The sequence below is a fragment of the Aethalodelphis obliquidens genome, unplaced genomic scaffold (assembly GCF_003676395.1).
Source record: "Aethalodelphis obliquidens isolate GAN/ISIS:26980383/991018 unplaced genomic scaffold, ASM367639v1 scaffold62, whole genome shotgun sequence".
NCBI lineage: Eukaryota > Metazoa > Chordata > Mammalia > Artiodactyla > Delphinidae > Aethalodelphis > Aethalodelphis obliquidens.
Window position 1 is genome coordinate 9,749,409 of NW_020838006.1, and position 23,012 is coordinate 9,772,420.

At 46.5% G+C, this 23,012-nt stretch overlaps 1 protein-coding gene across 4 annotated transcripts in view; it reads right to left on the reverse strand.

Moving 5' to 3' along the window:
• Window positions 1-22,548, reverse strand: part of ZNF35 (zinc finger protein 35) — a 45,157-nt gene extending 22,609 nt beyond the window's left edge. Inside the window, exons 1-6 of one of the 4 annotated variants that reach the window (XM_027088288.1) lie at window positions 22,440-22,539; window positions 19,905-20,223; window positions 18,752-18,896; window positions 15,159-16,403; window positions 10,539-10,548; window positions 104-176 (exon numbers count right to left, since the gene is read on the reverse strand). In XM_027088288.1, coding sequence (XP_026944089.1) covers window positions 104-176; window positions 10,539-10,548; window positions 15,159-16,403; window positions 18,752-18,896; window positions 19,905-20,096 — 1,665 coding nt within the window. In that variant the 5' untranslated portion in view covers window positions 20,097-20,223; window positions 22,440-22,539. Of the gene's footprint in view, window positions 1-103; window positions 177-10,170; window positions 12,129-13,072; window positions 16,404-18,751; window positions 18,897-19,904; window positions 20,224-22,439 lie in introns of those variants that run through there. The other 3 variants (XR_003429021.1, XR_003429022.1, XM_027088287.1) reach the window with 3 other exon arrangements.
• Between the last annotated feature and the right edge of the window lie 464 nt (window positions 22,549-23,012).

The window sequence follows — 23,012 nt, forward strand, 5'->3', positions numbered from 1 at the left end:
ACTCAGGGCACACGTAGGGCTTCACCCCAGTGTGCACCCTCTGGTGCAGATCAGGTGGGAGCTGCACGTGAAGGCCTTCCTACACTCCCTGCACCCACACGACTTCTCCCGTGTGCATTCTCTGGTGGACCATGAGAGTGGAGCTCTGGCTGAAGGGCTTGCCACACTCAGTACACGTGGAGAGATTTTTGCTGGGGGCAAGAAGTGTTTTGTTTGTTTTTTTAACTTTCATATACCCCCTGATAAAAAGGAAACAAGATTGGAAATGCACCATGCAAGGAAGTAGAATAACACTCCCTCTGGGATAAAGATATATCAATAACTGGTCTTTCATGGGCCTTCTACTTTTTCAGAATAAAATGAAAACACACACTCATTCACAAGAGAGGTACTTGAAAAGAGGTGAAAAGAGCAGAGTAAAGGCACCCATCTATCCACAAGTCTATCTGTAGCATCAGTCGTATAAAGATTCTACGTACATTAAATCAATATATTCCTGAATTGAATTCCCTTTGAATTAAAAATTACCATTGAAAAAAGTTCATTAACAAGTCTCTCCACACTTACTTGTCTGCAGGCTGTTCAGAATGCCCTGCTGTCCTGCTCCCCTCTTCTCTGGCTTCCCCAATGCACAGACCTCTGGAATCTCGCCCTGGAGTCTTTCAAAGAATTCTCCTTTCAGTTTGCTCTAGAATCAAATCCTCCTTTTCAACTTTGGTCTCACTATCTGAGCAAGGCATAGAAGATAAAAACAAATAATATATAGCAAAAAGAAAAGGAGAATCAGCTTTATATTCTAGACAGGTAAAAGAGACTATATTGGGATTTGAGGAAACCCAATAAATGACTTCTCTCTTTAAAGAAGCAACATGGGGGAATTCCCTGGTGGTCCAGTGGTTAGGAGTCCGTGCTTTCACTGTTGAGGGCCTGGGTTTGGGGAACTAAGATCCTGCAAGCCATGGGGCATGGCCAAAATAAATAAATAAATAAAAGTAAAGAATCAACATAGCACTGGGGCCAGACTGCTGAGGTGAAATCCTGCCTCTGTCACAAGCAGTTACTTGACCTCTCTGTGCCTCAGTTTTCCTATCTGTAGAATAGGTTAATGCTAGTACCTATTTCATGATGTTTTTAGAATTAAAAAATTTAATGTCCATAAAGTGTTAGCTAGGTAAGTGTTAGCTATTAGTAAAATTCTCTGCTCAGTTGACAAATAAGATATGCAAAGACCAATATATTATCTTTATTACTGAAAAGCTGATATTGTTGAATGTGCCTTATAGTTGCAGGCAAGTGAGGTTACTAACACCGAATCCCAGGATTAGACAGCACTAAGCACCCAGGGACACAGTGCTGGGCAACCATGGGTTTGCCCCTGTAACACCTGCAGCAAAGAAGAACAGGGCAGACACATGGTCTCTGTGGAAAAACTGGACCCTAAGGGTAGGAAGGAGGAGGGCTGGCTTTCACACAGTCCACTTCTTTTCCAAAGTCATCAATCAAATCCAATCCCTTTTTGTCCTAGGGCAAGAGTGAGTGTGGGGTCAGAGAGAAGATTCAAGTGTTACACCAGTGAGCTTCCTGAAACATCAGGAGTGAGGGAGTAGAGTACTTAAATTCATAATTTTTCTATACACGCACCATGGTTTCAGAGTATGGGCAGAGGAAGAAAAAAAAAAAAGAAAGAAAGGGCAGTAAAGGAAAGCTTGCATTCTGGGGAAGAGGCGGAGATGGCTCTGTCACCAGAGATGTTGTGCCCAGGGAGGACCAAGCCTGCAGATGTAAAGACTGCCAAAACAGGAGGGGACACACGGGATGTCTTGGGAACTGGCCAAAGCAGCAAGTGAAGGTCAGAGAAGGGCTTGGATGTGGACTGTGGGGTCCTAGGAGTCAAGGAGCTTGAGCACATCCCCCTTGCCAGCGAGACAGAGGCAGGACGAAAACTCCTGAGAGGGAACTGAGGGGTCCATGCAATCAGGTAGGGCAGGGGAGCAGGGAGCTATGAGGTAGGCAGGGTCAAGGGCCTGCTGTGGGCAAAGCCAGGCACTGGGATTGGCAGTGGGGCAGGGAGGTGGTGCACAGAGGTGTGGATCCCCAGCCTCACAGCCTACAAGCTTAGTCTAGGTGGGAAGAGAGAACAGAGTGGCCGACCCTCCAAATCGGTGGGGATGGACACACTCTGCCCCTTTTCACCCCACATCTACAGGAAATAGAAAAGGAAAGAAGACGCACTCAAGGAGGTCCAGGAGACGGAACTCGGCCTTTGCTTCCAGGAGGGCTGCAGAAGCAGGGGAGCATCAAAATGCCAAGGAAGGGCTTCTCTGGTGGCGCAGTGGTTAAGAATCCACCTGCCAATGCAGGCGACATGGGTTTGAGCCCTGGTCCGGGAAGATCCCAAGTGCCGCAGAGCAACTAAGCCCGTGCGCCACAACTGCTGAAGCCTGCACGCCTAGAGCCCGTGCTCCACAACAAGAGAAGCCACCGCAATGAGAAGCCCGCGTACCGCAATGAAGAGTAGCCCCCACTCACCACAACTAGAGAAAGCCCCTGCGCAGCAACGGAGACCCAATGCAACCAAAAATAAATAAATAAAATTAATTTATTTTTTAAAAAAAAACCGCCAAGGAAGCTCCTTAGCGGAGCAGTCCAGTTTCCTCCCTTTGGGACTGGGAGACCCAGGGAGGGAAGACTCAAGCCCAACACCGGGAAAGAGTGATACCTGGTCAAACTGTTTTTGAACACATTCTCGAAGAGCAAAGAACAGTTTGGAGGGTAGAGGTGGCCAGGGTCTACCTCAGTCCAGCCTGAGCCCTCACTGTGGTCTTATCTCCCATTCCCTAACCCCCTTCTCGGCTTCCCTGAACTTTCTGGTCATATTCATGCTCCCTAAAAAAGATTTCTTGACTGTTTCTTTTCTCTCATCTTCCTCATGGCCCGGAGCAGTCAATACTTGTCCTTCTACTCACCACAACTGCCCAGCCACCCAGCCATCCATCATCTGGGACTGGCTCAGGTCACACCTGCCTCAGGGAGTCTTGGTCTGCCCCTCCCCAAGCTCCCAGTGACTGCCCCCCTCCTGTCTCCTCAACCACCTCGGCTATCCATCCCCACTGCTTTGACAAATGACTTCATATTTTTTTGTGAATTAGCTTTCTCTTTCCTATCTGTCCATTTTATCTTCCCAATGAGGCTATGAGTTTTTGCAGGGCCACAGCTGAATCCTACGATGCCTACAGCCTTCCTAACCTGGTGCATTGGTGCAGGTCTCCGTGAGGACACAGTGCTGGCTAGGCATAATTCCTGCCCTCAAATCTGCCAAGAGGAGGGACTTCCCTGGTGGCGCAGTGGTTAAGAATCCACCTGCCAATGCAGGGGACACAGGTTTGAGCCCTGGTCCGGGAAGATCCCACATACCACAGAGCAACTAAGCCCGTGTGCCACAACTACTGCTACTGAGCCTGTGCTCTACAGCCCGCGAGCCACAACTACTGGGCCTGCGTGCCACAACTACTGAAGCCCATGCGCCTAGAGCCCGTGCTCCACAACGAGAAGCCATCGCAATGAGAAGCTCGCTCACCGTAACGAAGAGTAGACCCCGCTTGCCGCAACTAGAGATAGCCCGCGCGCAGCAATGAAGACCCAGCACAGCCAAAAAAAAAAAAAAAAAAAAGAGGCATATGCTGAAGATTCATCTCCAGCAGGGGATGTGGGCCCCATACAGTCACAAAAGCATCCCTCCCAAAGAGCACACCTTCTCTTCTTGGACAGGGAGCTCAGCCTGATTAATGATCACAGCAATGCGACATGACTGACGGTTCACAGCCTCGTCCTGGCCCCGTCTCCTTGAAGCACACCACCCTGTGATGCTGGCTGGGCAGGTGAGGAAATTGACTGGGAAGCTGCCTGGGCTGGTGAGGAGTCTGTGGCTTCCCAGAGATAACCCAACAAGTCAGAGGAAGAGCAGGTCCTCAAAGGACCCTCGGGGCTGCCTGGCACTCAGCACTCAGTACGAGCTGGCCACTTTGACACTGGGTTAATAAGAAAGAAATGAGCCCAGTGCATCTGGGCTAATACACCTAAAGGTCCAGGACCCACGGGGGAACCAAGAATGGCTTATGAGAAGGCCAGAAGGTGAGTCCCACCCCTGCCCCGGCAACCCCTGGTCCTTTTCTCACCCTCTTCTGGGGCCAGCCTGTCTCCCCACCTCTCACGGCCTGCGATGGTCCACCAGGCTCCAAATGGGAGCTCCGCTCAGCCCTGCCGGTGGTGTTCCCAAGGCTAGAGCCACTGCCGGTGCTCCTCCTCTGTCAGGCTCACGGGGCTTGTCCTCACTCGCGTGCATCGCATTCTCACTCAACTCCCTGATGGCAAAGAAGAAACCCTGATGTGTTCCTGACTGTCACTTCCTCGGGCTCAGGGAGTGTCACCTGAAGGGGCAGTAAACACTGTTCAACACAGAGCTGGCCCATCCTGGGAGGGTCACTGGCTCTTGAAGGAGGCAGGGCCAGCTTTGGGACCAGGCCTCCTGTGAACACAGCTCACGACAGTGGGCACCCATTGTTCCAAAGGCCCAGTGGTGCCCAGCAGGCTGGAAGGAAGGACAGGTGCTCCAGGCCACCCCGGGCACTGGAAGCCACTCCAGCACCCACAGCTGTCTGGGACCAGGGCTTATCCATCCTGCTCTTGCCTCAGTCCAGACCCTGCCAGAGACTCTTACTTCCTGAGACATCCCCTCATGGCTTCTTCTGGCCTCAGGGGTCACAGAAGCACCTGGCTCCTTCCTCAGCACAGTGGTTCCTTGGACTCTCGTCTAAACAGATTCTACCTTTTGGGACCTGAGTTATGACTTTGCATCTCCCCTCCCTGACCTGTTTCCTGTCCTCTCAACAGCCAAGGCCCTGCAAGGCTTCTGCTTCTTAGTCTCAAGCTTCATGTAGATTTGGTGTAACTTCCAGCAGCAGTGATGGCGGAATCCAGCCCAGCTCTAGGGGCAGGACTGAGCTTGGCTAAGGCCTTTGCGGTCCCCAGCTGCTCAGCGGCTCCTGCCATTGATGTCTATGCGTGAGGCAGTCAGCAGGAACTGCACCCCATGTTGAACTGCGAAAGTAAAAATGTTTTCCCAGTCAGGTAAAGCTTGGCTTCCTTTATCCATGCCTACCCTGTCCTCCAGCAGGAATATGGCAGGTCTCTGCAACCAGGCAGCTTTTTAACGGTTACAGAGCCATTTCAAACTCCTCATTTCATCCCAGCCTCCTACCTGGAGTGGAAGAGAGGACTTACGTTCGGAGACGTTAGGGATTTGTCCTGAGTTGGAGGTAAGTGAGGGGCAGGGCCAGTCTAGAATGCTCTCTTCCCCAACAAGAGGTTTGGGAAAATAATCCCGTCCGCAGCGGCACGCCTCCTTCGTGTCCACCGGCCCGAGTCCAGCGAAACAAGCTCAGCAGGACCGGTATCCCAGGGTCTCGGAGGAACCCGCCCTTGAGCTGGTATGAGCCCCTCCTCTTCCAACGCCCTGCCCCTAGCCCTCCCACCCTGTCCGACCCCTTTCCCCGCCCCGGCACTCTCTCCTCCACGTCTCTGCTCTTGCCCATCCCCACCGCATATTCTCCCCGTGCGGGCCCCGGCCCCACGCCCACTGCCCCTACTCCCCAGCCCCGTGGCAGCCTTCCTCCTCCCCTTAAGGTGACCTCAGGCTGCAGCCCCTCCTCCGCTTTCACAATACACCCCCCGCCCCACCCCCCCCAGCGCCGGACTGCAGCCGCGTCCTCTCTCTCCCTCGCCCAGGACTGCGGAACCCGCCCTCTCCTCCATCCCCAGCAAGCCTGGCCCACCCCGCCCCTTCCGGCTATCCCCTCTTTCTCCGGCAGCTGCCCCTCCCCTGGGCCTCCACTCCCGGCTCATCCGGGCGCGAGCCTGTCTCTCCCAGCCCGCGGACCGTCGGCGACCTGAGAACGGCCCAGGGAAACGGCCGGGGTGGGAGCACTCGGCTGCCGGCTGCTACACCGCAGCTTCAGGAAGCAGGGAGGTGCCTCCCTCTTCGTGGTGCTTCCGCTCAGTTCCCCCTGCTGGACTGCGAGGAAAAGGGGAGGGCTGCGGGGCCAGGACCCAACTCGGCCCTTACTACAAAATGGATTTCAAACGGACCTATCTCAAAGACTAGGCGACATCACGGGAGAATGTATAATCTTGAAGAGGGCAAGGCTTTGATTTGACATTAAATCCTAAATATCCGAACAGCAAAAACTAAAGTAAAAGGACTAACTGTAAACTGGGGAAAATGTTTGCAACACATCTGGCAGATGAAAAGAGTAACTTCTTTACTACAGAATTGGTAGAAATAAATTCCTAAGAGGATCAACAACCAACAGAAAAACTTGTTAAGAACATGAACAAGCAATTCACACAAAAAAGAAATACACCTGGCTTTTAAACACAAGACATGATATTCAGTTTCACTCATAATTGAATGCAAATGAAAACCTGAGAGCATTTTTCACTTATCAGATCAGAAAAGACAAACAATAGTTCTATAGAGGAGTCAGGGAAATGAGCATTTTCCTACACATACTGTACTGGGAACTGCATTTGCAATTTCTATCAAAATGTCAAAAGTACCTACCCTTTATCAATATATCCTGCAGACAAAGTCGTGCACATACAAGGACAGTGTGCCGGAATATTCAGCATGGCATTGTTTGCAAAAGCAAAAGATAGAAAAGAACCTACATGGCCACCAATAGGACCCTTGCTCATGAATCATGGTACATCCATACAACAGACTATCACACGGCAGTGAAAAAAAGAATGAGGTAGATCTTACGGGGTAACACTGAACCGTCTCCAAGACACACTAAGCTTAGTGAATCCTAAGCTCGTGTGTGTGTGTGTGTGTGTGTGTGTGTGTGTGTGTTTAAGGGAGAATACAAAAGACTCTAAATGCATGTCTGGAAGGATCCCCAAGAAATTGACAACAGTTATCTCTGGGGTGCTCCTACCTAGGGTACTCTGGACTGGGAGGGAGATGACTTTTTCATTGTCTGCTCTTGTACCACTGAACTTTTCACCCCAGGCAAGCCCTGTTCTTCCAATTAAACAAAGCACTTTTAGATGAGGAGAGGGGTTCATGGAGGCGCACTGAGAAAGTAGCTTCGGAAAAGGGAGAACGGGCTTTGGCCTCAGTTATTCTAATCCTCTGACTACTGACTTTGAAAATGGAGGTGAGAGAACTTCCCTCCTCAGGTGAGGTCAGAATGAGATAAGAAACATTTGGCATTTAGCACAGTGCCTAGCACACAGGAACCCCTCAACTAACAGAGCAGTTACAACCTTGCTATTGGCCCAGCAGGGGGACCTGGGTAGCCAAGTAGCCTGCTAGGACTTGGGTTTCCTCCTTCTACCCATGGCGACACAGGGCAGCCCCACAAAGAAACCAGGACCTCTCGGGCCTGGGTCAGGCCCCATCTGTCACAGGTCATGTCGTAGAGGGTGTGGAGGGCTGGATTTCTGGCTTGGGAATTTGCTGCTTGATCTTCCATGCCCCAAAGGCAGCCTGCTCATCCCCTATGTCCCTTCTCCTCTGGCCCCTGGTGCTGCTTGGGTCAGAATCCCAGGGTCTCTCTCGGACTCTGACAAAAGCTGTCTATATGGTCTCCCGGATCCTTTCTCCCCTCACCAGCCCAGGCTCCACACTCCAGCCACAACTGCATGTCACAATCATTGGGGTTACATATATGCCCCAGCTGAATCCCTTCGCCTGGCATCAGGTCCTTGGTAACTGGCCACCTTATTTCCCCAGACCCTTATTCTGCTGTTCCCCATGACCCATTCCATACCCCAAAAGGATGCCTTACCACTCCAAACAAGCCATGATCTTTTAATTAATTTTTCCCTTCTGATCATAAAAGTAATTCAGGTTCATTGTAGAAAATGTGGACAATGCAGGAAAATTCAACTGCTGTTAATAACCTGATGCACTTATTTCCTTCCAATCTTTTCTATACATGTACATTTAAGGAAACTGGGCTGTCTGTACACACCACTGAATTTTATACTTTGCTTTTTTTATTTAATATTATTGTGAACGTTTTATCACTAAATACTCTTTAAATTATGATTTTTAGTGGTTGCATAATATTCCATCACATTGTAATTTAATCATTCCACTGTTATTAGTCACTTGGGTTGTTTCCATTTTTGTAAAATATGGACATTGATAAGTATATATACCATTGTCAAAATATTCATTGTTAGGATAGCTTTCTAAAAGTGGTACTACTGTATCAAAGGATATCAACATTCTTTTTTAAATCGTTCAGCTTCCCCTAAAACAATAATGTATTAAAATTGTTTAAAATATATAAATAACAATGATGGGACAAGGGGAACAAATTTCTAGAAAATGGAAAATGGATGAAATGGTAACTGAGAAAGTTGGGTGGAGTGAGTGATGGCTTGAAACACTTGTTGAGGGCAATATAGTGGAAGGATGCAGCTGAAGTACCTGCCAAACCCCAGGTGACTTGGGACTTGGAAACCCCAGGTGCAACGAAGGGTGAGAGGGAGAAGTGGGGCTAAAAATAAGGCATTAACTGAAGGTATGTAATAACATTTGATCCCCTTCTCTCCCACTCTAGAGAAGCACTTACATCATCCAAACCCCAGACAAAAACATCAGAGGATTTTTTGCTAAGAAAATGTAAGCACCCCAGCCAAAAGATCTCTGCATTCTGGCATTTAGAGGTCACCAGGGAAACAGCTTGCTCATTACCAACCACTCTAGAGGGAAGCCTTTTACTGAGCCAATCCCACTACCCACCTTCCCACCACACAGATACATCCACGTATTTGTGTGTGTGTGTATCACTAAGAATCACAACATATCTGAGGAAAGTCTCCAAAGACAGTCAACAAAATAAAGAGAAAAAAGGACCCAGAGCAGGCGAACGAAGATGGTGAGACAATTCGTGTGACAGAAGAGACTTTTCGGAAAATCCTTCTAATTACAATACTCAGATTTGAGAGGTATCTCTAAAATGAGAAAAGTACGCTACAAAAAAGGAACAAACTGAAAACAAGACTCTTAGAAATTAACTACTGCCAAAAATAAAAAAATTCACTAGAAAGGTTGAAAAATAATCAAGGTACTCTCCCAGAAAATGGCACAAGGAAATGGAAATACTAGAGAAAGTAGTTGACGATCAATCCAGAAGGTCCAACATTTGACTGACAGGAATTCCAGAAAGAGTGAAAATAGAAAAAAAAATATGGAAATGGAGAACTGTCACATAAATAACATGAGAAAATTTCCAAGAGTAGAAGTACCTGAGTCGCTAGATTGAAAAATCTCAGAGTACGTTAGGGAATTGAGTACATCAAGGATAAACAGGAGACTTTAAAAGCTTGAAAGGGGTGGGGAAACAGATCACAAAAATGTAAATTCTATTTATTGTCAAAGAAATAAGAATCAGACTGGAATCAGGCATCTCATTAGCAACATTGGATGTTATAAGTCAGGGAAGCAATGCCTACAAACTTTGGGGGAAATTTTTCAATCTAGAATTCCAGAGCCAAACTACCAATCAACTGTGAGGGCAGAGACAGTTGTTTTAGATATATAAGCACCCAACAATTTTGCCTTCCACATACTCTTTCTTGGCAAATGACTTGACGTGCTGCAGTGAAATGAGTATGTAAACGAAGAAAGGAAGAATGTGGATTTTAGGATGCAATGGAGCCCAGTGTAACAACTGGACAGTAGGCAGAGAGAACATGAAGGACAGGGACTTTCCCGGCGGTCCAGTGGTTAAGACTCCGTGCTTCCACTGCACGGGGTGTGGGTTCGATCCCTGGTTGGGGAACTAAGATTCCACATCCCACATGCTGCAGGGCATGGCCAAAAAAAAGGTTAAAGAAAACAAAGAACATCAAGGACAGACTAGAGCAGAAGGCTGGAGGTCTCTGGAAGGGATATATACAGGAGAAAGGGGGACTCAGAAGAGTGTCTAATTGGATGGAGAATTTGAAAATAACTGAGGATATGTTAAAAGCAACCAGTACAAGGGAAAAAGAAAGACAACCAGAAACTTTGGTAAAAATTAAATGCTGCTCCAAAAAGGAAATATAATCACAATAAACTACTTAGGTCTGCAGTGAACAACATTTACACAGTAATAATAACATTCATGCTGTTTATTTCAATTTTCAGAACAAATCAATAAACAAAGCATAAAAGACTATGGTTTCAGAACAGAATTCAAGAATTAGCAGACTTGACATTGTCAGAGGCAGAGAGGTGGACAAGGGGAGGAGACAGAAGCAGGGTGCATCCCCCATTCTACAAAATGGAGAATTGAGATACTGTTTACAGTTAATACAATAAAACTAAATTTGTAGTTACAATAAATAATTTATTTTTCCTGATTATAAAATTTTTGTTCCTTATAAAAAATATGGAAATTACTTTTAAAAAAACTTCTAATCACCCATAATTCCATTATCCCTAGGACCTGGGTTTGAGCCCAGGCTCTGCAATTTACCATTTGTATGGCTCTGAACAAGTCAACCATTTATAACATTTTCTTATATTTCCTTCATGTTTATCTATATACTTTCTCATAGTATACAGTGTACATAACATTATGTGAGAACTGTACTATATACACAATTTCGAATCCAGACTTTTTTCACTTTAAAGCATAAAGTAAAACTCTGGATACAAATATCATGCTCTTCAATACTTCTAAATAGACTTCTTGGCCATAGGGCAGTCAGAGGTTTCCCAGAGATGGGCCTGAGCCAAATCTTAAAAGAAACCAAATGTTAGGCAAAGCAGACAGGGGCTGTGGGGTGTGGTGGTGAGGTATCACAGGCACCGAGGACAGTGTGAGCAAAGGCACGAGAAGAGCAAGCATGTGCCTCCAGGCTGCAGTAAAGGTGCGTGTGAAGTGAAGCGATGAGGCTGGGAAGAGCTCAGTAAATCATGTTGGGGGATCCAGACATCTTTCCCATGAGAGACATGAAAAGGGGGTATGGTAGGCCTTGTTTGCTTTGGCAACCCAGGACCTAGCACCATGTTTGCCACAAAGAGAGTGCATAATAAATATTTTTGTAATCAACGCATGATACATCGGAAGCCAGAAATGCCTCCTGGGTTTCCAGTCTGGGTGCTGGATAATGCCATTTGCTGAGGGAGGGAAGCCAGGAGAAGTAAGACTGAAAAGGTTATGTATCTGGGCAACATCCTCAGAGATTCCATAATCTGACCTCATTTTTTAAAAAGCCACCATTTTGTAGCATGTGAGGGCAATTATGTAGTGCATCCCCAGGTGTGACTTGAGGCCCTGGAGGCTCCACGGATTGGCCTCAGGGAATTTATATGCCTCCACAAATAAGCACAGAACTGAGAGTGCAATCCGAGTTTCTCCTGAAGAGGGTCCACAACCTCCATCAGATTCTCAAAGGGGCTGTGACCCCAGAAAAGTTAGGCACACAACGGGAGAAGTGACAGAAGTGGGAGAGGGATGACCACCTAGGGGAGGGAGGGGATCCAGAGCATAGAAAAAGGACTAGCTTCCTGAGCCTGGAGGAATTCACAGCCAATTATGTTTGAGAGGGGTGTGTGTGTACGCATGCTGATGAAGAATCTCTCCCCACCGAGCCTCCAAAGCACCTATACGTGATTTCACTTTCTCATCCCTGTGCTCCACGTAACATACATCTGTTGGTCTCATTTGAGGGTAAAAACAGACTTCTTGGCTCTACCCTTAATGCTCATCACTAGGTCTGACTCTGAGATCTATAAGACTGATAGCTCTTGGCAACTTAAGAAAATGGGGCTTCAGAGTTCCCATCTACTTCTGGCAAGACCAGCCCAGAAAGAAGGGAGATGACCCCAAGGAAAAGGAAAACCTAAGCCAAGTCTGACAACAAAGGGTAGTCACTCCTCTCCTATCAGAAACCCTGTAGAAAAAAGTGGGAGGTAATTTATTTTGAGGGCTGGAATTTAATTGGGAGGGTAAGTTTTTATGAGTTGGGGAAGGAACTGATCTGTCTAGTAACCTACTAGGCTCACAGGATTTGTGTAGGATCGGGGGTCCTGAACCTGGGTGCAGATTGGTGGAAACCCAGACCTGGAGATGAAATATAAGCAAAAATGTAAAAAGTCATTTTGCTGAATGAGGAACAGAAAAGCATGTTACGTAGAACTTGGTTTGCTCATATAAATAAAATGTTTGGTATATTCACTTAAAATACAAATACAGGAAGTTAGGTCACAGAGTCCCAGCAGCCAAGGGTTGTCAGAGGCACGGAAGGCAATGTAGTTACTGTCCTGTTTTGCTGAAACAGAACAATGCGCATCCAGATCCTTATATTGGAGTTCCCTTCCACCTTTGATCACACACATTTGTGACCTGCAGGTTTTACTTGTCTGTAGTGGCTCATTCCCCTTCTAAGTTTTAAAAAGTACTGAGGCCTAAAATGGAAAAAATTTCACATGTCCTAGATGATTCTAACATGCAGCCAAGGTTAAAAACCACTGCTGTAAAACGGTGGGTCAGTGATTCCCAAACCTGGCTTTATATCACAATCACCTGGACAGCTCTTCTGAGCTTCCTATGAATAGAAATCTCTAGCCAGGAGATCACAATCAGTCATGACTGAGTATTCATTTACGAGAATAAATATACAGCATGTGGCTCAAACAGTTTAACCATCTTAATGGTCACAAATCCCAGCTGATACCTTTCAGGAAAGCACACTTTTGGCCTCTTGGTGGGTCAGGGTCACGGATCTACCTCAAATCTTCAGACCTGCTCACCCTCTCTAAGCCTCCTGATCATGCAGGGGGAAAAACCTAACTTGTTCCTAATCTCAGTGGAGACATGTGGTGTTATCTTTGGGTCTTTCCACTCCCAGAGAGGGGACAGAAAGAGTCACTACCAGGGTCTGTGAGGGCATGAGCATTTTTTTTTTTTTTTGGCGGTACACGGGCCTCTCACTGTTGCGGCCTCTCCCGTTGCGGAGCACAGGCTCCGGACGCGCAGGCTCAGCGGCCATGGCTCACGAGCCCAGCTGCTCCGCGGCATGTGGGATCTTCCCGGACCAGGGCACGAACCCGTGTCCCCTGCATCGGCAGGCGGACTCTCAACCACTGCACCACCAGGGAAGCCCCGCATGAGCATTTTTGATTCTTACTTTTGAACTGTATTGATGTTTTTGTATTTGTGTCTATATGATTTAGAATGAAACTGGGAGAAGTTGTCACACATGCTTTGATGAAAGACTGTGGTTAAAGGGGGGAAAAAAGTTAATAAGCTTTCTTGTGTATGCCTTCTGTATGTGAAAGTGCTCTGTAAACTACAAAACGCTATGCTAACTAATATTTAGTCTTGTAGAAATGACACAATAAATGCGTGGACTTATGCACGAGAGGTGCCCCCAATTGCTTTCACCAGGTATAGCATTTATGATAAACACTCTTGCTTGCTGAGAGCGGGAGTGGAGACAGACCCAGAAATTAGGAGACTCAAACTCCAGCCTTAGATTTGCTGCTTGCTGGGCACACTGCCTAAGGCAAACCCCCAAATCTGTCACCTCAGCTTCCTCACCTATACATACATATATATACCTTTTCTATATACCCTTTTCTCAGGCTTTCCCACAGATCTGGGTGGGGTTACAGGTGGTGAGACATGGGATAAACATAGAAGAACAGAGGGAACCTGGATTTAGGACCTGGGCCTGAATACAGGCTGTCACTTGTTACTTGGTCTTGTGTTAAATGACCTCTCTCAGGTAAAGGGGGCAAACACCTCTTTCAGTGTTACAAAGATTAAGGTAATGATCTATCTGAAAGTATGAGGTAAGTGCCGGGTATCATGACTCTACACATGAAGGTACACAGACAAAGAATCAAGTTCTATATAAATACAAGGCAATATTATTACATAACTCTACCTATTGCATAGTTGTAGAAATTGTTTTTCGGGAGTAAAGGCTCAATGGTAACAAAGGTATCTTACCTTAGCCAGTTTCTTCATCCTTCTAAAAGTTTGCATATTCCAATACCTTTGAACTTCTAAAAAAAACAAATGAAGACCTTAGGAATCCCACTCTGCTTCCTCCCTCTCTTTTCATTTCCCTCTTGGCTCCTCTCAGAATTAGAAGGGCTCCATTATTTCTTCTAAAGACCATCCAGAAAGTGACAATGACACCCAACTGAGCCCCCTGCTTGGGCCTGAGCAGAATGAGAGCAGAGACAAAGCGGGCATACCTCCAGGGAAGCTTTATTCTCTGATGCCTCTATCTGGGAAGGGGGCTGCTAGCAGCGTCTCACTCAAACGGAATGCAATGGCAACTGGGGTTAAGTTATGGGAAGAGCTGTTGACCTTAGCAAAGGGACACAGCCCAGCAGCGTCTGTGGCTGTCTCCATCAGTCTTCAATTGCTTGGCCATGCAGGCTGGGAAACGGTCAGAAGAGACTCTCGTCAGAGGTCCCCAGAGCTTTACCACACCAACGTTCATGAGGTACAGATGATGAGGGAAACGAATGTTTCCTACTTCCATCCATGTTAGGAGCAAAAGATGGTTAGTAGGGTGTTTTTGTTTTTTTTAATTACCTAGGGAATGGAAAACCTATAAATGTTCATAGGTGAGTTGTTGGTGAACTGCTACCCCAAGTGGTTTCCTTAATGAGTCGCTGCTTAACCCAAAATATTAGAATACAAGGTTCAAAGCTCCGGAATTCCATCAGGCAGACCTCCACCAGTAACCTGCCCGTTGCCCAAGAAATTACCAGAGTTTTCAAAAACAAAGTTAAGTGAAAAATGCCTTTCCCCCAAAGGGATCTTTATCACTGAGCTCTGTATGATCCATTTCTAAGAAAGCCACATTCCACTTCAGACACCATGACACTTGGGGCACCAAGTGAAAAACAAAATCCTTGCCTTGAGGCCTTCGTTTTCATTTTCTTTAAATTAGCCTCTGAAATGCCCCTCTTGTGTTTTGCGCTGCACTCCTGAAAACTATTACTTTTAAGGACAGAGCAGGCCTCGTTTTCACCAAGGAGGAGAAAACAGCCAAGAGGTGTCTGACTTGGGGGGGGCGGGGGCGGGAGGTTCTGATTGGCGCCTGGAGGTCTCCCTCGTCCCTCTATGTGCTCTCAACGAGATGGGTTCTGTGGTGGCGCATGAGGTGTGAGTTGGAGATGAAAGCCGCACCGCACTTGGCACACTCGTAGGGCTTCTCCCCGGTGTGGGTTCTCTGGTGCACGGTGAGGCTCGACCTCTGCCGGAAGGCCTTGCCACACTCGCTGCATGTGTACGGCTTCTCCCCATTATGGATCCTCTGATGAATCAGCAGGTACGAGCTGCAGGTGAAGGCCTTCCCGCACTCATTACACACATACGGAAGGTCCCCGCTGTGAATCCTCTGGTGCACGATAAGGCAAGAGAGCTGACTGAAGGCCTTCCCGCACTCGCTGCAGTCGTAAGGTTTCTCCGCGGTGTGGATTCGCTGGTGCACGATAAGGTGTGAAAAACAACTAAAGGCTTTTCCACACTCTTTGCACTCGTATGGCTTCTCACCAGTATGGCTTCGCTGATGCACGATAAGATTTGCGCTCTGTGTGAAGGCTTTGCCGCAGTCATTACAGGCAAAGGGTTTCTCCCCGGTGTGGATCCTCTGGTGGACAATGAGGTTTGAGCTTCGAGTAAATGTTTTCCCACACTCGTTACATTCATAGCATTTTTCTGTAATGTGGACTTTCTGGTGCCGGGCAAGTTGTGAGCTGTAACTGAAGGCTTTCTCGCATTCACTGCACTTAAAGGTTTTCTCTAACGAGTGGATTTTTTGATGTACAGTCAGATTTGAACTCTGAGTGAAGGCTTTCCCACACTTTGAACAAACATACGGTTTCTGTCCAGTGTGGATTCGCTGATGCACAACAAGGTTTGCGCTCTGAATGAAGGCCTTCCCACACTCATGACATTCGAAGGGTTTCTCTCCAGTGTGGATTCGCTGATGCACTACAAGGTTTGCGCTCTGACTAAAACCTTTCCCACACACGCTACATGTAAAAGGTTTCTGCCCAGCCTGGCTTTTCTGATTTTTAACAGAGCCAGAACCAAGGCTATATCTCTCCTCAGATTTGTGACACTTCTGGTCTTCCTCTTCTTTGAAGTTTCCAGGTATGTGACAGTCCTTCACTGTCACTTGTCTGAAATCTTTCTTTTCCGTCTTTATTCTCTGCCTTTTTAACATGTTCCCTTTTTCACAGCCTTCTCCTAATTCAGGTCCTGGAGGGTCAACTTTCTGGATTCTTCCTGATATTATGAAAGGTTTTTCTGCTTCATCACATATCTCAGTTTTTGGAACGAGTAACTGTGGGTTCTTGGTTTCAGCACCTGAAACAGCAGACAGAAAAAATAAATGTCATATTTTTTTGGCCTAGAAAAAGAATAGGATAGTCAAGTCATAACGGTCAGGAAGTGTGTGACTTCAGCTGTGAGCTGCAGGTCATGCAGCAACTGCACAGGGGAATCTAATGTCCAAAGACATCCTACTGGCACAGGCCAGGGCAACTCTCCAGCCAGTAAGATGAGTGGGTGGGACAGGGATGTTGTGAGGCACAAACCAATACTGGGCAAGGAGGACAGCCCAGTTTGGTTGCCAGGCTAAGGCCATCACAGTCATTCAGAAAGAAGGGCAATGTCAGAGAAAGGGAATGCCTGAGCGCTGGATACAGCAAAGCCCCGAATGCGACAACAACAAAAAACCCTGAAAGGCTAATCTTTTTCTGGTTATTTCTATTACTACTGCTCTGATTTCTCAATCTACTCCACTTTTCTCCCTGCAGTTTAAAACTGCTATTACATCTTCTTTTTTTCCTTCTTATCTTACTTTCTCCCTGTTACCTCTTTCCCCTACTGCCTCTCCACCCTTCCTTTCCTGGTTTTTATGTAAAAACATTTTTTGTTTGTGAAATATTCTGAATTTTTCTAGATGTATAAAGGACATAAAAATAAGTTATGCTTAAAAGCTTAAAAACTTGGCTTTAAATGTATAAACTTTAATAAATTCAATATTAATCAATACATACCAAACTGTAGATAAAACTCACAAACATTAACATCAAAATTTCCAAAGTACTTTCATGTATATTATACAATTTTATCATCAAGATGAAACTGTTCTCCTTCACTTGTATGGAAGCTAAAAAAGGGCAAGGCTGTTCTTACTCACTGCTATATCCCTAGCACCTGTCACACTGCCGGCACCCAGGAAGCAGGCCCCCAACGAATCCTGTATTTACTGAATCAATGCACCCCACTTTATAGAATAGGAAATGGACGTCCAGAAGAGAAAGGATTTGCTCAAGGTCAAAGAGTTATCAGAGGTAGGGCAGCAACTACACTCGTGACTCCCTCTCAATTCCTAGAGCTCAGTGAGCTCGCTATTACCTATATATATATATATATATGTTTTTAATATTTATTCATTTGGCTGCACTGGGTCTTCGTTGTGGCATATGGGATCTTCGTTGCAGCGTGCAGGGTCTTTAGTTGCGGTATGCAGGTGCTTAGTTGTGGCCTGTGGGATCTAGTTCCCTGACCAGGGTTTGAACCCGGGCCCCCTGCATTGGGAGCTCAGAGTCTTAACTGCTGGACCACCAGGGAAGTCCCTCGCCATTACCTATTACAACAGAAATGGCTGGCAGAAAGATGAGTCCTGGCTAGGAATAGCAGAGAAAGAAAACAGTGGTCATTCCTGGTGGATGGGGGCAGCTGCTGGAATTAAGACTATAAATGACTGACTGATAAAGCAAGGAAACAGAAAAGAAGTGATACAGAGGGGAACGCTCCAGAGACAATGGAGCACAAAGCAGAAAGCGGGAAACAGAAGCTGCTGAGAGTTTGGGGAATTAAAGAAGAGACAAGAAAATGAAAGGTGGCAATCCTAGCCTTCCCTACAACACTGGTTTAAGAAACTGACTTGGTTTGCAAATGCCTGAGTAATTGGCTAGGGAGGAGAATAGGCTCAGGATATTCAGGCACAGCCCTATACTCATAGCATATGAGTACCAGAGGGGCCTTGGCAGTCATCCAGGGATTGCTTCCACAGCACAGAACTCATGGCTACCACACTGTTGACCCACAGTTACATGTCACTCCTTCACAGGCAAGCTTCTGCCACTGCTAGCCAGACACATCCTGAGTCCCAGCTTAGAGAACCAGGTGATAAGCCAGCCATCAGTAGCCTCCATAAAGACCTAGCTTTAAACCTCATCATGGCTGACGCAAGTGCTCAAAATCCTCTAGAATCTGCACAAAGATCTATGAAAACAGAACACCTCCAGGGCATTTCCTCAAAATATCACCACAAAAGGTGACCCTTCCTACCTTAGCCAGCTTCTCTTGCAGGCTCACCAAGCTACAATAAACACGAAGCATACTGAAGAGGACACGTGTCTACACGGGTGAATAAATATGAAACTTGCTGAACAATAAATGTGATTAAAAGGTAAATTTGGAGTTCACCTGTGTTTGTCTGGTGTCTTGAGACTGTGTGCAAAATAAGCCATTTCCTGTGACAAATGCATAGGCATCTTTCAGTATTCCTCTGTCCAGCTCTCCCTGACACTTCCAACACCTCAATACTCTCTGTTGCTGAGGTTAGGAGACGAGACCACCAGTCTCTGAAAAGATTTTGAGAAACCTCAATGGTCAGATTCTGAATTGAGGTTGAATCTCACCTAGACAGGTCATGCTCCCATGAGTCTCCAGTAGCTCCCTCTTGGCCAGAGTCTCTGGTAATGAGGAACTGCCAGGGGTTGATGCAGCAGACGCCTCCTGTGTTGGTTTCAGGATGACAGCCATGTCCCAGAACAAGTTCTGACCCTAGAAACAAGCAGGCACAGGTGGGTTTATGAGGAGACTGTCACTGGGAGATGGTACAATTATAGCTTTGAGGTTGAGAACATAAGCACCCGTTCTTGGAGACCGTAAAATAAAAAATTTAAAAAAAGAAAGAAAAATACCAAACATTTAAAGATAAAGAAAGGAAAAGGAAGCCAGAGTCTTCCCTAATTCCCAAGGTGGGGTGGGCAGAGAAGCAAGCCTGTTACCTTCCTCCTGATCATTTTGATTTCATCTCATTGTCCACTTCAGCACCCAAACCTAACTTGCCAGTGAGAGCACAAGACAAGAGAGCATATGGGGAGATTCTCCAGAGTACACTTTCCCAAGGTCTAAAGATCAAAGAAGCAAGGTTCTAATCATATTATTACAGAGAGGCTTTGGGGAACCTCAGGCCTCATTTGGCTAGTGACGGAAAGGTGTGTGTTTGAAAACATACAGCCTCACAAACTCAAATCGTGGTCTGCAGATCAGCAGAATCACCATCACCTGGGAGCTTGTGAGACCTGCAGAATCTCAGACCACACCCCAGACCTCCTGAATCAGAATCTGCATTTTAACAAGATCCCCTCCCCCACATCCTGGTGATTCCTATGCATATTAAAGTTTGAGAAGTACAGGTTAGAGTTATCAAATCCTGCCTGGAATCACCTGAGGAGTTTTTTTTTAAATACAGAGGTCTGGGTCCCATCCCCCAGAGATACTGGTTTAACTGACATAAGGTATGGCATGGGTATCATGATTTGATAAGAAGCTCCCCAGGTAATTGCAAACTGTAGCACAGTTTGAGAAGCACTGGTTTATAGAAAGTACCAAGTGTCACATCAATAGAATAATATAATGTTTCAATTATACTGCAAAAGACTAGAGGCCAGAGCCCTCACCAGACAACAAGACTACAGATGTGGGAGCAGAGGGATAGGGTCCCCTCTGAAATCACTTGAGATCTTTAGCTGTCTCCTTCCTCCCTCCTCCCAGACCATTGTTTACCTTTTCCTCCTGTTCTGATACATCGAGGCCTGTCTGAGGACACTCCCCAGGAGCCCAGACTTTGATGTTTTCAGAATGCACTTGTTGGCTGGATGCCTGACCCACAAAGGTTTCCTCCTCTTCCTCTTCCTTTTTCACTGTCACTGGGCCCCAAGGGGCCAGGGTCATGGCCTCTCTCAATTCTGTAGTCATCCTCTCTGCTCAGGAGGGTAACTCCTATAGCTGGGGGCTGCCCAGCAGAAGTCAAGCCCCATCTAATCTTTAAGTCTCAAAAGCTTCTTCTTGAGTTTCTTCCCGGGGCCAGGATGAGTAATGTCTACTGAGAAATCAGAAAACACTGTTAGCAGTAGAGCAGAGGTTTGCCTGGATGCCACCAAGCCCACAAGCCAATTTCACCAGTGTCTAGGCAGCAGCCACTACCGCTACAGGGTCTGCTCTACTCCTCAAGAGGATGGAAGGAGTTGTAATGTATACAAGCAATTTATCCCCATAATAATCACATTACAAACACCTTTATATAATATTTATTGATTTTCCCTCTGATTATAAAGTTAATATATTTTAATTATAAAAACTTAAAAAATACAGAAAATGATTAAGAAAAATTACCCCTGTTCATCTCCAAAGAGATAATCGCTGTTTATTAAAGAATTTAAGATACTTCTTTTAAGGAAAAAACCTCCAACCATACTGACAATTATGACTTAAACTTCTTAACTATGGTTTCTTTTTTTTGTTTGTTTGTTTTTTTTTTTTGTTTTGTTTTGTTTTTGCGGTACGCGGGCCTCTCACTGCTGTGGCCTCTCCCGCCGCGGAGCACCGGCTCCGGACACACAGGCCCAGCGGCCACGGCCCACGGGCCCAGCCACTCCGCGGCACGCGGGATCCTCCCAGACCGGGGCACGAACCCGCGTCCCCCGCATCGGCAGGCGGACCCCCAACCACTGCGCCACCAGGGAAGCCCCTATGGTTTCTTTTTAAGAAAGGACATTACAATGCAAAGTTTTTCGTTTGCTTGGTTGTTTTTTTTTAATCACCAAGGACAATAGCATGAACAAAAGACTACAACCTGAACTGTTTGCTTTTTGAACTCAATTTCTATGTTTCACAATAGTCTTAGGTAGATGTTTCAATATAAGTACATACAGCACCACCTCCTTCTACCATGGTACTCTAAGTTACAACTACATTATAATTTACTTAACCAGCCCCTATTTATTTATTTTAAAGTATTTATTTATTTGGTTGTGCCAGGTCTTAGTTGTGGCTCGCTGATTCCTTAGTTGTGTCATGAAAACTCTTAGTTGCGGCATGCAGGTGGAATCTAATTCCCTGACCAGGGATCAAACCCGGGCCCCCTAACCACTGTGCCACCAGGGAAGTCCCCAGCCCCTATTTATTAGCCACTGCTTTAGTAAAAGGACTTTTGTTTCCAGTTTATTTTCTTAATAATTGTTAAGATTCTTTTCATGCAAATAGTTTTTTTCTGCTGCTGAATTATTCCTTTACAATAGTGGGATTACTGATTGAAGGATTTTATGAGTGACATGTATTGCCAAATTGCTTTTTTTTTTCTATTTTATTTTTTAAAATATTTATTTATTTGGCTGCGCCGGGTCTTCATTGCAACATGCACATCTTTTAGTTGCAGCATGCAGGATCTAGTTCCCTGACCAGGGATCAACCCGGGCCCCCTGCATTGGGAGCGAGGAATTTTAACCACTGGACCACCAGGGAAGTTCCCCAAATTGCTTTCTAAAAGGACTGCACCAAATCATACCACCAACAACTTAACAGTACCCCTGTATCATAGCCAAGCCAACAGATTTTTTTTTGATTTGTGAGTAAAATAACCTTACCATTTTAGTTGATTATGAAGAAACTGAAATTTTCCTATTTCCCTTTAGATGTCTTATTAGGGAAAAAAGTGCTACATTTCATTAAGTCCCTTTTTGCTGCTACTGAAGTGATCACATACTTTATCCTACATTAACGTACTGGCAACTTATTGTATACACTGCATCTCTTCAATAATGCAATATTTTCAGTCCTGCAACACATCTTAATTCTGGAGAATTATTCTTTCCATGACTAGCTGAATTCTACCAGGGAGGAAGGCCCTTAACACTCGTTTCACCTATCTATACGCAAGATTGCCTACTTTGAGTATTGTCATCAGACTGCTGATCAAACTCTAATCGGCCTCCAGCCCTAGAGAGCAAAGTCTCCTAACAAGGGTTTCCTTTCAATGTCCTTTCCCTAGTTCCAAACGTGGCAACGCATCTCCTCCTTCTCCAGGCCCCACGCAGCCCTGTTGTGGGGTCGACCCTGGCCCCTTGGGCGGTCCGTGTCCAACCTCCCGCGGGCTAGGCCCCCATAAGTAGGCGAGAGCCGAGTTTCCGAGGTGGCGGGGCGCGGAGCCGCCTCCGGACAGACAGGGCTGTATACCCGAGGGGAGGACGGGGCTAGCGGACCCTGGGATGGCCCCTCCCTCGCCACCGACGTTCGCGCCCAGGCCACGCCAACCCCGCTCACCATGCGCGGAGAAGAAGCCCGGCCGGAGCTCGCGGGCTCTGGAGCAGAAGGCAAGCGGCCGCGACCCCTGCGCCTACCGGCGCGAGAACAATGACCGGACAGGAAGTGCCTGGGGATGGGCTTCCGGCTCCCCAAGTCGCCAGGCCAGCCTCTCTAGGAATCTCGGAGGTGCTGTCTTCTCGTTGGGTGTCCAATATCGCTACCGACCAGTGATGGGGGCAAAAGCGCTTAGAGGAAGAGTGCAGGTGGATTGGGGAACTGAGCCTCAGAGCGCGGGGCATCCCTGGGTCGGGTAAGGCCACTTAACCGAGGCGCGCACCCGACAGCCTGAAGCTACAAAGCATCCATCTGTGGAAGACCCTGATAATTTTGCCCTAAATGTTCTGGAAATATCAAACAGTACAGAGAATGGTACAACGAATGCCTGTATCCTCCTTCTGTACTCAACAATTAACACTTTGCTATGTTTGCCTTACCTCTCTATATACTGAAGACATTTTTTTAAGTTGTAATCATCAAAACCCTTCATTCCAAATACTTCGATATGCATCCTTCAGTAATAAGAATAATCTC